This window comes from Tetrao urogallus, assembly GCF_951394365.1.
Source record: "Tetrao urogallus genome assembly, chromosome: 1".
Taxonomy (NCBI): Eukaryota; Metazoa; Chordata; class Aves; order Galliformes; family Phasianidae; genus Tetrao; species Tetrao urogallus.
The window spans coordinates 126,189,863-126,205,962 of record NC_136813.1 but is presented as its reverse complement, the minus strand read 5'-3'; the positions used below and the strand labels follow the sequence as shown (position 1 = coordinate 126,205,962).

The 16,100-nt window shown below is 41.8% G+C and overlaps 1 protein-coding gene across 1 annotated transcript in view; it reads left to right on the top strand.

Moving 5' to 3' along the window:
• PPFIBP1 (PPFIA binding protein 1) overlaps positions 1-16,100 on the top strand; it is a gene marked incomplete at its 5' end in the record, with an annotated part of 47,125 nt that overhangs the window by 28,285 nt on the left and 2,740 nt on the right. Inside the window, 12 exons of the mRNA XM_079548067.1 lie at positions 117-247; positions 1,392-1,445; positions 2,548-2,614; positions 3,712-3,744; positions 4,886-5,060; positions 6,555-6,587; positions 8,805-8,946; positions 9,354-9,482; positions 10,097-10,247; positions 10,695-10,806; positions 10,970-11,058; positions 14,943-15,065. Of these exons, the coding sequence (XP_079404193.1) occupies positions 117-247; positions 1,392-1,445; positions 2,548-2,614; positions 3,712-3,744; positions 4,886-5,060; positions 6,555-6,587; positions 8,805-8,946; positions 9,354-9,482; positions 10,097-10,247; positions 10,695-10,806; positions 10,970-11,058; positions 14,943-15,065 (1,239 nt within the window). The remainder of the gene's footprint in view (positions 1-116; positions 248-1,391; positions 1,446-2,547; positions 2,615-3,711; positions 3,745-4,885; positions 5,061-6,554; positions 6,588-8,804; positions 8,947-9,353; positions 9,483-10,096; positions 10,248-10,694; positions 10,807-10,969; positions 11,059-14,942; positions 15,066-16,100) is intronic.

Genomic DNA, 16,100 nt, shown 5'->3' with positions numbered 1-16,100 from the left:
ATTCTTTTTATTTTGGAGCCTTCTTTCCATAGTTTATCTATTACGGTTTTCATTTTTGGCTGCTACTTTTGAGCTCATTTCAATGTAATGGATAATGTTCATTTTTTTTTTTTTAGAATTCCTTACAGATTCATAAAAGTATTCTGCAGATTTCAATCCCATCTTTTTCATCAACGTCCAAGAGCTCAGAAACTGCTGCAGAGAAAGTGAAAACACAGCCCAGACCAGATCCTACAAGTGATTTGAGGTATTACTGTTTCCCCACATATTCTTCAATTTTGAATTCAATATTTGGCATTTAATGAAAGTAATAATCTGCCGATTATCATACTGTAGAGTTATTAAGTCCATTAAACCAGGGTAGCATTCACTTGACTAGCAATAGTGAACTCAGCTTATGTTCATAAAGTACATTGGTTAAATCTTTTTCAGTAAGTAAGCATTAGTGTGTTGGTTGTTGCTTGTAGCAGCACTCATATTCTATGCCAGCTGCTTCACAAGTAATGAACAGAAGGAGAGAAAAACTGATCTGATGTAATGAAGAACACAGAATTTTTATTTTTATCTGGTTTTACATCATGTAGGACTGAGATAGCGTTGTCTGTGCTACCAAATGTGTTTCTGATAATTTTCATCCAGATATTTTCCACAGTTGCTAAGGATTGGTGTAAGTGCAGCAAAAAAACTGTCCAGCACTAATCTTGGGCTGTTTCCAGGGGTACAGAAAGAAACTAAGAGGCGTTTGAAAAGATTAGAGAAGGAGATAAAGAACCACACTGAGTCTGAAACAATGAACTGCAAAGATATTTCTTTGATTGTTCTTATAGGAACCCTGGATGAGGTACTCCAATGCCAGGCTAAATTTGTCAGTGCAGAATCCCAAGGAAGCTGGGGCAGTAGATGTGTAGCTCTACCCTGGGGCTGTGGCTGAGCTGTAGCTCCTGTGCCCCATACCACAGCCTGCTGGATGAGAACCTCATGCAGCTCTAGCCATTGCTGGCAAGGGTTTATATCCTGACTCTGAAGAAGAAAACAAGCAAAGCACCAACAGCAAATGTCCTAGCACTGTGGCTAAACTGCAGGGAGCGGGTCATCTTTGCCTCTTGGTGCTTCAGACTCTCTGCATACTGTATCCTCTGCATTTATTTAATCTCAATGTGCAGCATTTTCATGCTAAGAGTGTTTGTTTTCTTTCCTGGTCCACTTTAGCTCACCTTTGTCTTTTGGAAGACTTATGACTGCAGAGGAGAAAATTTGGTGTGTTTCAGTGCAGTAACAGCTGAAACAAAAACAGGCTTAAAACATCATGGGTTCATGGGTTTCTGTATTAGCAAGACATTTGGAGATCCCATCCAAATATTTTATTTTTTTCATGTATTTCATTTTTACAGTGAAGTAAGATCAACACGTTCCTCTCCAGAAACTCAGCCATGTGATAGTCCAGTGTAAGTATCACAACCAAATATATTTGGGAAACATTTATATGCAACTTTTGACTCAAACCTCCTGACCCATGTTTCACAGACACATGTAAGTATGTTAACTAATTCTAGTCAAGATGATATACAGTGGTGGTGTTCTTTTGCTCATAACTGTTATTTTCCAGTGCTTTATTTGTGCAGAAGTACTCGCAGTTTATTTTATGTTATTAAGCATCTCTAATTGAGTCATAAACTGTTGTTGTACCTGCACCCTAGTTTGGTTTTTGTTCTTCTGGTAATGTGGAAAGGTCAATCAGATGACTACAATAAAAACATAATTTTAACTTCTGCCACGTAGCCTTACTCCCCAGTGAAATCAGTGGGACTATTTCTGAATGTGCATATGTGTCAAAGCTATTTGTTAGCAAGGAGCACAAGACAACAGGGCTTATCTGCTACACAGCATAGGATTCAGAGCCTGATTTTATTTTGAGTGACTTAGTGCTGTGAGAACAACAAAGTCAAATTTTATTCTCTTTATGCTGGTATAAAGATAGATGACTTTGTGAGATTAAATGAAGTTATTCTTAACTTAGACCTGGCTTTGGGGAGTCTTTAATGATAACTCTCTTTTCAAACTTAAGCACTCTAGACTTTGTCCCATCAGAACAGACAGATATCTGGTCTGAAATGAAAAACAGAACTGTAGATAAAATACTAAACCATGATTCACTTAGCGTGTTTGGCTTCTTTAAGGATTAAATTAGTCAGAAGCCTGATGCTAATAATACTGTTTTTCATAGCTTCTGTTTATAGCACTTCCTTTTGCCTGTGTAACTTCTGCTTGTACTTCTGAATATACTACTTTAAATAAAAAGCCAAAAATATCCCAGGTAGGCATTAAGTCACTGCAGCATTAACATCAGTAATTATGAAGTGGAGATTTGTAGAATGTGTCCTAAAACTGTGTGGGCTCTGATTAGTGCGTTGATTGCATTCATTCAAAATGTCTGTGTTTTTGAATATGTTTCATCACATACTGTTATTTTTAAAGCTGTCTCCTGAGAGTGTATCTATCTTTAAAAATTTAATGGAGTTTTTCAGCTCATTTTTTGTGTTGTTTCAGGACTTCCTCACTGCAAAAGTCCAGCAGTCTGAGCAGTTTGAAGAAAGAGACATCTGAAACGGTGCGTGTGGGCTCTCACTTCTCCCTCTCCCTTTGAAATGCGAATGATATCTCCAGTGGGGCTCTGAACCTATGAATGTCCTATTGCCTTCCTCAGGGCCAGAGCAGGTGTAGCAATTGGACAGGTGAATATGATGGGAAAGGCATTACAGCAGAGGTACAATGACAGAAGGACCAGCATGATAGAAAGGTGCTATAAAGGAAGGGAAGAAGATTGCTCACCTGTATCAAAAGATTCCAGGTTCAGAGGAGAAAGCTCCGCTAAGGAGGGATCTCCAACAAAAGATCCTTCCCCAGTGGCAGTCAGCCCTTAAATGAGGTCTAAGAGAGGTGCAGCCAGGCTCCACCCCTTCTGGTCACACAACTGAATTGCCTTTATTTGTGCTTCCAGGGCTGACCAGGTCCTTTCCCCAGGTACTCAATCAGTGGTTCAGGCCATGACTCAACAGTTCCCATACAGCAGGGCTCCTCACATCATGCGTTACCAGTGATCATAGACATGTCACATCTTGCAGATTTAATGAAAAAAACATAGGTTTTGCTAGGAGGTGTTTACGTGAGATTCTCGTGGCTGTTTTTGTTTATTGTTTTTTTTTTTTTTTTTTTGGCAACCTGGACTGTTAAAACTCATAAATTCTCTGATATTCAAGCAGCTGAGCTGTGCTTTACAACTTAGAAAAGATGTTGATAGGATTGAAAGTGTGAGCAAAACTTGATGATAAAAGCTAGAATTCTTGAGTTGTTGGGGTGGGGAGGTTGGTTTGTTTGAACAGCCAAGGAATGGAGTCTGTGGATATTTGGCCACTGCCCTGTCTGATTCCTGGTTTGGGTCTCCTCAGCTGACTGAGCTGCAAGTGGCTAATTATATACACAGCTAATCCTTTCCAAAGTAAACTAAAGCAACTGTATTTTCATGTCAGCTCACTGACCTCAAAAAAGTAAGAATTAATCTGAATTAATACAGCTTTGAAGAGATTTCTTTTGGGAAAAAAGAATGCAGAGAAGGGTATTTCAGTAAGAATTCAACTTAGGGTAATGATGATGAACTGAACACTTACTATAAACTGTGAATTCTTAGTGTGTTTATTAATCTTTCCCAAACAGGACAGAGATGCTGCTTCACAAAAGCCAACAGAGGTAATGTTTGTGTGTGTGTATGTGTGCACTTGTGGGTATACGTGGAGAAGCGTGGGCTGCATGGATGTTGGAAGGCTCAGTCATCTGAAATTGCTGTATTTGGTTCCAAAGGGGGAATAGCAGACAGGCAGACAAGATAGTCAGGAGTATACGATGATTGCTGCAATCACTTCTGCATCGGGCTTAGGGTGTCTCACACGTTCTTTTCTTTTCCCACAAGGATTATCTTCCAGTCTTGTTGAGCATAAGGTTGCCATCTCATCTAATGTTTCCCTCACATGTTCTACCACTTGATAATTAGCAAAGCTAGCCATTAATTATTGTACTGACTCTGTAATTACCTTTGATTAGTATCTCTGAAAACCCTTGGTTTCCAAATTGCTTTCTGTAACAACTGTGTTCTTCAAGAGACTATCATTACGGAACAGTTACCCCATGGTACTGTATGGCATAGTTTGCATACAGCAGTCATTGCATGAAGACCTGAGCAGAGAACACCTACATGAGAAATCACTGTTAGCTGAATGCTTTATCCATTCAGCAAAAGCCAAAGGATCTTGTTTGGATTATGAATGGATTTTTCTCTTTTTAAAGAGACAGTGAAACAACCCAAAAGGTTGAAACTATTACTTTAAATTGGTTATGTGATGTTTCAGATTTCAGTTCCTGTCATTTTTACTCTTTGCTTGATGCCTACTTTCCTTTCAGCTTGGGCAGCTGGCAAAGGCAATTAGTTAAATCATTCTGAAATTGCAAAGCGATGGCAGATGAAAGGGGCTGTTCAGCATTTTCCAGAGAACCAATTCAGCGTGAGGGTCTTGTCTCCTCCTTTGATTCCACTGTTGTCAAAGCCTTACAGGTCTATATTTTTACCTTTTTAATATATGTAAGCTGTACTTGCAGAAAATGAGCAACATCTTTCATATAGCATGTTATTTTTAGAATGTAGTGATAGTAATCCCAAGTCCTGAACTTGTTCAACTGAAGATCTTGTCTGTTCTTCATGGTTTTTGCAATGCTTTCTCAAAGTAACACGTGAGATCAAGTGACTCTCCAGATTATCTGTCAGAGGTCACTTTGCATCTTCCTCAAAGGTCTTTTGCAGTTCCCTGGTATTGACTGTTTGTTTTCCTAACTTAAGCAGGTTAAACCTCGCATGGAAGGTAATAATTTTGCCACTCTCCCTCCAAAATCTCCTTCTCATGGCATCACAGGAGATGAGGATAGTTTTGGCACCCGTAAAGCCAGATCTTCTTTTGGACGGGGCTTTTTCAAGATAAAAAATAATAAGAGGACCGCAAGTGCCCCCAATCTAGGTAGGTATTGTACACCTAGATGCAGGTCATGTATGTGTTGAGCAATGTTTCTGATAACAGGAAAATTAAGGTTTATTTTTCTGAGTGATGTAACTGTCCTAAAAAGCTGAAAAGCCAGCCTTCATCTTGTTTATGACATGGTGGTATTTTTCTCGGTAGAACGGTTGGAAAAACTCAAGAAAGAGCAACAGAAAAACAGAGAACCTCACTGATGTAACAAAGTAGTTGGTCTGTTTCCACCTGTGCTGTGTTATCTCCCCTGAGACCATGTAATGCATTACTGCAGTTTTCAATTGCTGGCTGTCTAGCCAGCAACTCAAATGTGGGATTCGTGCATATCTTTTCCCTTGGCTCCATCTCCAATTTATCTTTCGTAAGATTTTCTGATGTACAGAAATGAGGCAGCTGCACTCAGTCTTCCTCTTTGTTTTATTTGTTTATGTAGTCTTGCAAAAGAGATTGTGACAACAGGAACAATATTGGTAAGGTTATTTAACCTCATTTTGAGTTCTGGACTCATGTAGGAGGGTTTTCTGTTTTGGTCTTGTCAGTTGCGCAGTGAAGAAATGAACAAAATGTTCTGCTTAATACAGTATTTGCTTTTACCAGCAGTTGAAACCTAACTTGCATTAGCTGATTTGCTCCAGTATTCTTTCCACGTCAAGTTCAATCATCGAGTGAGTCCATGAATCAGAACTATTGGCATTTATCTACAATTTTTGGCTCTGTTGCACAACAGAGTTTGTTTGGAGTTCAGCTCTGTCCTTCAGAAGCATAAAGGCAGATAATGTCTTCTATGTTGAGAAAAAGTCTATTGCTTTTACTTGTCAATGACCATTCTAGATCTTTTTCAAATGAAGCAGCATACCCACACATTTATTATGCATTGCCCCCCCCCTATTTTATTTTCCCTTGTCATATGGTATGGGAACTTGCTAGAGTACTTGGGGTAGATGTGCAGTCTGTTCTGAGGGTTAGACTCTCTGCTTTGGTTTATTTTGTCTGTGTTTGTGTGTAATCACCTGTTTCATCCTGTGATTAATTTGTCTAACAAGATGGAGGTCTTGTGGCTGTCCTAAAGGATTGGAAGATAAGCCGTCTAGAGCAGGCTCCTGTGAATTTGAATGATTTGTTATCCAGATTTCAGTGCATCCACCTATAAAGTTGGTGCCCAGATTCTTGCCACCTCACAGGAGCCCGTGTGAGTCGCAGAGTGGGTGGCCTCCCTGCACTACAAGGACTGAGGTGCTGCTTTACCCTCTCCAACAAGGAGCTCTACTGCATTTATTTTCTAAGAGAGAGATGAGCAGTGAATTGTTTATCCTAATCTCTGTGTGATTCATTGCTGTGTGTGACGCATGCGTCTCATTTACCTCCTTCCTTTTGTCTTGTATTTTGTTGATGTAAGTTTTGAATTATGTTTTACCTTGTCCTTCTGCGTGTTCTCTCCCTTTGTGCTGCGTGTGGTTATGTGCGTTGTTTGGATATCTGAAGATCGCAGTCGAAGTGCAAGCGCCCCTACTTTAGGTACAGTAATCCTGCATGTCTGCCTGTGTCAGCAGCTGTGCTGTGGCTGTTGCTAATGGCTGGTTATAGCCACGCACTTTTCAAACAAAAGCTAGGCACCAGAGCTCTGCATCAAACTCTTGTGCATCACTAAAAGGAGTTTTCATGCAACATCTGTCCTCTGCTAAAAGTCAGCTGTGCCATTTCTTGATAACTGCTACTAATGAGATTGCGGGTTAATTTGCAGAGACCTTTACTGTAACTTTGAGCACAAAATTACTTACAGACCAAGGCAGCAACAGGGAAAACAACAGTGTATGAACACCAGGAGTGCATCTGTGCTGTTATCCATAGATAACATATGGATAACATGTCATAGAGCCCCCTGGGAAAGCTTGAAGGGTTGTGAAACAGGGAATTGAATGTGCTTATATCTCAGGAATTAATTTAGGGGTACTCTGAGTGAAAGAGTAAGTCCTCTTCTGAGAAATAGCTACGTTTATTATGTAGTAAATGAATGAGAAATAACTGGGACTGATTTAGATGGAGCCATTCATATGGTAAAAACTGCTCATGTGATGTGGGTGTTCCCTGGGTGGTTCTGGCAAGGGCAGAGAGAAGCAGCAGGGCCAGGTGCTAGCAAGGGGAGCTGTATCAGCTTTGTTTAGCAGGTGTGGTGGCACAGCAGTCGCATGTGGCCCTTGCTGACAAAGAGACACAAGTCCTCTTGGCCCTTCCTTGGTTTACCTTGGTTGGTTCCTCTTAGGGGTTATGCATCTGGGAGCAAGGTGTGTGGAGCAAACATTGCAATACCCGCTAATCTCTGCTACTAATTAATCCACCTTGTCCTAGTATTCTCTCTTTAGAGTGCTGTTTAAAGATGTATTTTTCATTGTTTTTTCTAAGCTAGGACTTTTTCTTACACAAGTAAAGCAGAATCCACAAGTGCAAAGGCTTTGTTTGATGTGCTGCTCTCTCTCACCAGCAAGATTGCCTTGTTATTCTGCAGCAGTCAAACCACAGTGCCCCAAAATCATCTTGCATATGACCTTGTTCCCTCACTACAAGGTTTTCACTTTCATTGAAAGAAAATGGGCCAAGTTCATGCATAGTCCATCTAAACGCCTGAAACTTTGCCCTACGGGAAAATACTCTTGAGACCATGTGTCCCAGCAGTATATGCTCTAGCTCAATTCATATGATTTGTTTGGTTTTCTCCTGCAAGTTTGAGGGTCCGTTTGAAAGACACAACAGTCATCTTATTACATGGCTATGTGAAAAGGTGGTAGAAGTGGCTGCAGGCCTGACTGCCGGCCTGCTGCAGGCTGCCTTGCCACGGCTGCTTCATCTCAATAAGCTTGTGTTGACATTGTTCCTCAGCAAGCACCATCAGCTCCATATGGTGACTTTCTTCAGCTACCTGGCACTTCGCTGGCACACCTCTGCTTATGTAGTCTTATAGATATTGCAATTTGTTTACTTTTCTTTTTAAATGGTCTTACGTAGTCTTATGCTTTGTTATTTCAGCTTTTACTGAACAGTGTTGTCACAATTTCACTTTCATAGACAGGAACCTTTAGGTTTGTTGTGAACAGAAAACAAGGGCTACAGATCAAACTTTTCATGTGGGAGGTAGTGTGTAGGCTCTGTGCATCCCTTCAAAGGAAAAATGCAGTTCAGAGTGTAGACTTCATGGTATTTCTCTGCAGAGAAACAAAATGCTTCACAGCTAGAAGGAGAAAGCTTTGTTTCCACCAGCAAGGTGAAAGGGCCCTCCTGCTCCTAATGTGGGAGGAATTATTCGTTGCTGGAATTTCCTCATCAGGGAGCACAGAGATAATGGAGGTAATTAGGAAGGTTGCCCACTGGGAAATAATTTATTTTTCTGTGTTCTGGGGACTCCTGGTTGAACTCCTGCCATGGACTGATTTATTCCTGGGAGATGGTCCCCAAAAAAGAGTGAACCTGGGATTTGATTCATTGATCAGTTCACCAAATATTTGTTGCCTGGTTTGGATGCAAGGCACTCAGCTAGTGCAGGGCTTTGCCTTGCCCCTACAGTCAGGCCCACGAACAAGAAGCACGTTTTATTTCTCTTGTTTTTTTCACATCACTCTTTGCCTCATTTTATTAACATGGAGGCTATCAGTAATTTTAGCAAGAGTCATTCCGGAGTTCAGGAGTGAGCCTGTACAGTCCTGCAGAAGTAAGTCTTGACAAAGCTTTGTTTTCTAATAGCGGAAACAGAAAAAGGATCTGCAGATCACCTGGATCTAGCTGGTTTGCCCCCTCGACCAAAAGAAACAGATAGCTTGCAGATGACTCCACCTTCTCCAGATTCCAGGAAGAAGGCCAGAGGAATCAAGAAGTTATTTGGAAGGTAAGCAAAAGATGTGAAAGTACCATTCTGCAGAACTCAGGCTTGCAGGGAATCCAGCCGGGCACTGGAGTTGCTCAAGCTGATGACTCTGGGAGGAAGAAGGTGGTGGGCTTTGCTGGGGCACTGCTGCCCCTTCCATCTGCTTTATGCAGTTTTTCTCAAATGATCTTTCCTTTTTTTCCCTTTAAACTTGTGGCTCTGTAGTCTGTTCCAAAGCAGGTTGTGGACACAATTGGTGTGACCATCACAAGAGTGGGAGCTGGCATTTGAGGGACCCAGTGATGGGTCAGTGTTGGGTGGAGGAAGGGCTACAAATGCCACAGGAAATCTTGCCTGTCTTGGCCACAGTGGTAAAAGCATACCTTTTCCTTAGGCCCATGTTAATATGCTTCCTTTCTTTAATCCAGACTTAAAAGAAGTCAGTCTACAACTTTCAACCCAGATGACATGTCAGAAACGGAGTTCAAAAGAGGAGGGACAAGAGCAACTGCAGGGCCACGGCTGGGCTGGTCTAGAGACCTGGGGCAGTCTCGCAAGTAAGACAATTGGTGGCTAAGTGTGCTGTGCATGCCTTCCTGGCAGCTCCAGTCAGGTGCGGGATTAAAAGGAGGAGTGCAGTGCCAAAATAAAACGTCTCTTCTCCTGGTGAATGGAAACAGGTGGATCCAGGCTGTTTCCTCCCTTGAGAGATGATTTTGGCAGGGATGAGGCTGGTTGGTGGTGGGAGTCCAGGTTCCTATTGCTGAGTGAATCTTGAGTGCATCTGCAAGGCTGTGCGAAGTGGAATGTGAGCCCTCATGTGGCAGTGACAGATATCCTCCAGTGTGTTTCCTGCTGCATTTCTGGGATTACAAGCAAAAACGATACATTACAGTTTTTCTTTAGCGTTTTAGCTACTCTAGGCAGTAAGGGCAATTATGTCAGCAGTATTAGTAGATAGTGTTTATTGTGGTGGTGACAAGAGGTAGAGACACACTCTTTCTCATAAGGCTCACCTGATTGTGATGCATGTACTTCCCTGGAGATTATCCCAGCTCCCACAAAATACCTATGAATGAATGGCTCAGATTTTGGTTGTTTTATTGGGTATGAAAGCAGGAAATTTGAGGCATGGGATTTATCAGTCTCTTTTTTAAAAAATCTTTTGTAGTGAGCTGGACATGCCATTTGCAAAGTGGACAAAAGAACAAGTTTGCAACTGGCTGCAGGACCAGGGGCTAGGCTCTTATATAAGTAACGGCAGACACTGGATACTATCTGGGCAAACCCTTCTGCAGGCCTCTCAGCAGGATCTGGAAAAGGTGAGAAGTACTAGAAACACTACTTTCAGTTCAACTTAAAAGAATGCTTTTAGCTAAACAATTCTTTTAACCTTGCCTGCCTGGGTAGGAGTGGAAAGTAATCCAACCAAGTATTTTTCTGAATACTGACACATTTTAAATTATTTGTGTGTTGTGTTTTTGTTTTTTTTTATATGCAACCTCTGATATGAGAGTACTAAGTCTGATGTTTTCATATAGTTTTAAAGAACCTGCATTCCTTAATCCACTGCGGTGAGCAGGTGTTTCCTAAAGCTGAGTGTGTGCTGAGGTGGTGTTGGTACTCAACAAATAGAAATACAGCACTTGCTGGTGACTTGGCAGATGTATTCAGTGAGACTCTCTGAAACAATTCTTATTTCCTACGTAACAGACCAATAAATAAAATACAGTATTGTATCAAGCTTTGCTCTTTCCTTTCTTTCACAGGAGCTTGGGATAAAGCACCCATTGCATCGGAAGAAGCTTCAGCTTGCTCTGCAGGCACTTGGGTCTGAAGAGGAGAACAATCATGGAAAACTGGATTACCATTGGGTTACCAGTAAGACTGTAGTACATGCTGAATCAGCAGCTTTTTGTAGGGGTTCCTAATCATGTCAAGTGTAGGGTTCAGAGAGTGAGAATAACACCTGACTGGTGGTGTGGACATGGTTGCCATCAAGAAGAGTTTTGCCATGTTAATGTTGGTTCTGTCTCTTTGTTAGGGTGGCTGGATGACATTGGCCTCCCCCAGTATAAGACCCAGTTTGATGAAGGAAAAGTGGACGGCCGCATGCTCCATTACATGAGTGTAGTGAGTAAATGGCTTTTCTTGTCTTGACGTCTTTGTCATGTTCTTAGTTTTTACTGACATTTAATGCACACTAACATTCATCCAGACAACTCACTGAAAATCATGAGTCTGGAGAGATCTCCTGCATAGCTGTTAGATTCACTTAACACTTAAACCTCTTCCACTTAGCCCTTCTGCAGGAGCATCCATCAGCCAAATCGTGGCTGACCTCACAAGCACCCCATTAATAGAGCACTGGAGGGCACGTGGGGCTGCTAGGGCATCTCTGACATTGCAGACAGCCACTCTCACATCCCTCTGGGGCTGGCAGAACCAAACAGACTTCTTACAGGGCCAGTCGTCTGTGAGGAGCCAGGTCACAGCAATCTGGCCTGTAGCTTCCTAGAGCAAAAAGTTGGCACATGAGCCACATGGTCACCATATGCAGGCTTGACTTTTGCCCCAGATAGACAGGATCTGAAAAGAAGCTCAAGCTGGCGGTTACTCTTGGAGAACTTACACGTACATGTACATGATGTACCAGATGCACAGAGCTCACTCCAACAGCTAACCATGTCTCATGAAATGCTACTGTTTTCAGAGCATAGTTCATAAATTGGGAAAGGAAATTCTCTGCATAATTGCAGGGAGAAAATCAGGAGAGTTGAGAGAGTCATAGACACTGTTAATGCTGGAAAGATATTCCAGGATCCTTGATTTGTGCACACTACCTCAGAGTGTTTAGAGGGCTGCTTGAAACTGTAGTGAGTGTCCTGTGCCAAACTAATGCTAATAGCCATAACCTAAAGTAAACAGAAGCCCTGACAGTAGAACTCACCTGCATGTATTTCCTGCATTCTTTCCATCTTTAAAGACAATATCTTAATGTGGGAGAGCAAATAGTAAGCAAAAGCCCAGTTTTAGGCCCCTCACTGCAAGAAAGACATTGAGGCTCTGGAGTGGGTTCAAAGAAGGGCGACAAAGCTGGTGAGGGGCCTGGAGCACAGGGCTTACGAGGAGCTGCTGAAGGGGCTGGGAATGTTCAGCCTGGAGAAGAGGAGGCTCAGGGGAGACCTGATTACTCTATAACTACCTGAAGGGAGGTTGTAGTGAGTTGGAGTCGGCTGGTGATAGGACTAGAGGGAATGGCTTCAAGCTGCAGCAGGGGAGATTTAGGCTGGAGGTTAGGAAATACTACCTTTCTGGAAGAGTGGTCAGGCACTGGAATGGGCTGCTCAGGGAGGTGGTGGAGTCACCGACCCTGGAGGTGCTCAAGGAACGTTTGGATTTTGTATTGAGGGACATGGTTTAGTGAGAACTATTGGTGATAGGTGGGTGGTTGGACTGGATGATCTTGAACGTCTTTTCCAACCTTGGTGTTTCTGTGATTCTGTATGTGAGAAGTGGATAATCTTGTGCTTAAGAGCTGTGCATGACATTGTCTGATATGCTCAGGCGGCATCTGTAAGCATACAAAAGTACACAAATGCTGTGGTTGCATTTCATGCAGCTTTTTACTGTTCAGATTACTGTCAATTAATAGAAGTAGGTGGAATGTTTTTCTTCTCAGCGAGCCAATGTTGTCTAGTTATCTATTCATGTGGATTCCTAGCGTAAGAAAACCAAAGCAATTTTCTTTGAAGAGAATTGCAGTTTTAAGAGCCAGCTTGTTTGAAAACAGGATTCATTATTAACATTTGTAATACATAGTTAACATTATGTATTTAAAAATGTACAGCATGGTGTCAGCTCCTCACTTTACTGCCTGTCAAGTGAAGCCAACCGGTTCTTCTCTGGAGATGTAAATGAAAACTGAACGTTGCCAATGTTATTTTCTTCTTTGTAACAAAGGAGAAATCAGTCACACCCTGGGCTCTGTAGAAGTTAACTATTTTATGCCATATTTGCATGTTTTGTATGTTCTTTACGTTAGATTGACTACCTGACATGATTTTGCTGTTTAGTGCATTTCAGACAAATGCTTAGTACTGGCTGCTTACATAGTGTTTTCACATTTGTTGGCTCTAGTTTATTGAATTTGCACATCAATATGAAAGTAAAGGCAGCTTGTTTCTTCTGTTAAATCTTGGAGATCTGATGCCAGTAAGTTCTGCTGAGCTCAATCTCGTGTTGCAATGCTTTGTTGCTGTATTGAGTGGGTGAGCGCCGGGTGTTGGTAAAATGCAGCATAGGCAGCAATGTGAAGGATCTTCACATTATGCTTTTTTTACTCTAAATGTTAGTCTTTTTTTTCTAAAAAAAAGAGAATCCATCTGATGGGTGGACAGAGGAGGAATAGGCAGTGGAAGCTTTGCCTTTGAACTAGATAACTCTCCCTGTCAGTTCCTTTTAAATTAAATCCCTAGGAATTTTTTTAGGCAGTGTTTAACCATCAAGTTACAACAGCAGATTCTGTGTAAATAATCAGCTAAATACAACTGTATGTAAAATGAGAAAGAAAACTTCTGAAAACCACATGGAAATTCACCCTTACTCAAGCTAAAATAATGAAATAACATGAAATAGAAACTCTAATCTTAAGTTCATCATAAGGTTAGCCAAAAGCAATGAACTGTTTGGACAAGCATATAATTTAATCTTCACTTATTCTGGCAAAATCATAAAACAGTCTGCTGTTTGTAACACACAAGTGGTGTTAACACATAGCCATCTAGGTTAACCCTAGCAATAAAGATACATAAATTCGCTTGTCAGCCAACTTGCACCAACAAAGTACCAGACTTTCAGACACTCAGTGACATAATAAGGATTGAATTATAACTGAGGAGCCTAGTTTAGCAGGAATGCAGATCTCACAGCATGTGACCACTTTTGCAGGTTAGGACAGGTTATTTGTTTGCAACCCTTCCTGGAGCTATGGATCTGGATGATCTGGGAAGTCTTGCCAGGCTGGTCACTCAATCCTGTGTAAACATTTCCCACGTTTGAGCTCCATGAATGAGAAAGAATCTGTTTTGGTTTTGACATGCTACATTTCTGGGGCTAGACATTGGAGTGAAATCAGAGAGAGGCAAAAAGGTGTCATCTTCTGTATTGCTCATGCTGCAAGGTTGTCAGCAGGTCAGGATGTTGGGTTGTACCAACAATCTGCAGTAACCTGTGAGCCTCATCTAAATTGTGTATCTTGTTTACTGTTGTTCACCACGTGTGTCCTGTGAGTTAAGTTCTCTTGGTTGCCAAAAGTCTCTCCCTCTCACTTATCAGAGATTTAAAGGAGCTCTGAGTACCAGGAGGTGTAATGGAGCAAAACTGCTACTTTCTGCTGTAATCATGAAGGGGGAAACTTGCTCTTCCCAGCTTTTGACATCTGAAAGCTCCTGGTCCAGCCAAAGGCTGTAGTTGGTGTCAGTGCAGGGAGAGCAGGCTTTGTGAGGCAGCGTCTCATTCCTTGATGTGGCAGAAATTGTCCTCAGGAGATGTCTGACTCTTTCTGTGAAGGCTGGTGGGAGCCTAAATAGCTCATCTGTATGAGCTGTAAAAGGAGTTCTTCTGTGAAATTAATGTTGAAGTAAAAGTTGTTGAGAGGATTAAGATTTTAGAGAAAGAACTGGCTGCTTTTGTTAGTATCACCGATGCTTTGCAGGGGGGAGTGTGGGGTTGTATCTTGGCATGCTCTTGCCCTGCTGAAGGTGAGAAGGGATTCATCCTTACTGAAAAAGATCTGGCTGTGCAGTTATGCCTTACAGTACCTTGTCACAGAGGCAAGCACCAGGCCACCTATGGGATGGATGGCTTGGCATTAATCCCTTGTCTCATGCATTTAAATTCTAGGATATACTAGATGTGACATTTTAAGCCACAGTTCAAAGCTGTTGAGGAAACTGAGTGTTGGTTCCACTACTAAGTGCTTTTGTGTGTATTAAATCCTCCTTCCTCTTTCACAGGATGACTTGCTGTCCTTGAAGGTTGTCAGCGTCCTCCACCATCTCAGCATCAAAAGAGCTATCCAGGTTCTGAGAATAAATAACTTTGAGCCCAACTGTCTGCGCAGGAGGCCATCAGATGAGGTACTGCTTTAGGATGGAACTGTGAAGAAGAATCCTGTAGGGTTTTTTCTCGGTGTTTTTGACTATTTCTCCTCTACCCTTTCCTCTTATATTGGTTGCTTCCTATTTTGTTTTATTTCAGTTTTGGTTTCTTTTTGTCATTTTATTCCCAAGGTTCATGTCCTGCTGAGGCTACCTTGAACACAACTTTTTATCCTTGACCTGCTGTGGCCCCAAAGTCATGTCTCCTTACCAAATCTCACATTTCTTCTTGCTAAACAAGTGTCCTTAGTCTTTGATGTGGTTTCTTCAAAATAAATAGTACTGAACTTGGTGCACAGCTTCTGTCAGGCTAGCATAACTGTGAAGTCTGTGGCTGTGTCAGAATTTTCTCTGTAAAACAAGTTTAGTCTTATCAGGCAGGAAACTGCCACTGGTTTGTGTTGGAAAGAGCATACACCAGCTAGGGCAGTGGATGATGAAGCAGCCCAGAGCCTTGTATTTAGATTCTAATGCATATCTGCAGGAAAAGCACACCAGCTCATGGAGCTAGTTAGTTTTCAGCTCTACTTGTAGAAATTGCAGCTAATCCTAGTGTGCAGCAAGATCCTCAGGCTGCATGAAGAATGATACAGACCTGTTCACTGCACTCAGGAATACAGCTCATGTTGTTTGGCACAACCATCCTGCAAGCAGAGTGGGAAAGATGATCGCTTCCCAGTAGGATAAACACAAGCTAAGCTGCTGTGATAAGCTCTTGGCTTGAAATTATTAGAAGGATACTGTGTTATGAGTGAATAGTGCTTGAATCTGACTGATTTCAAACCCTTCTGCCTCGATGGAAGGCTTTAGACTTTTCCTGCAATGATCAGGAAAGTGTCAGAAAGATAGCTTCGTGTCAGTGTCTCCATCAGCTAGCATAAATATTTTAACTCTTAAGTGAAGAATCAGCTTAAGAAACTCAGAGGGGAGCTCAGCATACTGTATGCAATGCTGAGGTAGAAGATTTCTCATGAAATTGTGATTTACATCTGCTCTGAAATCTTTCAGTGCTTT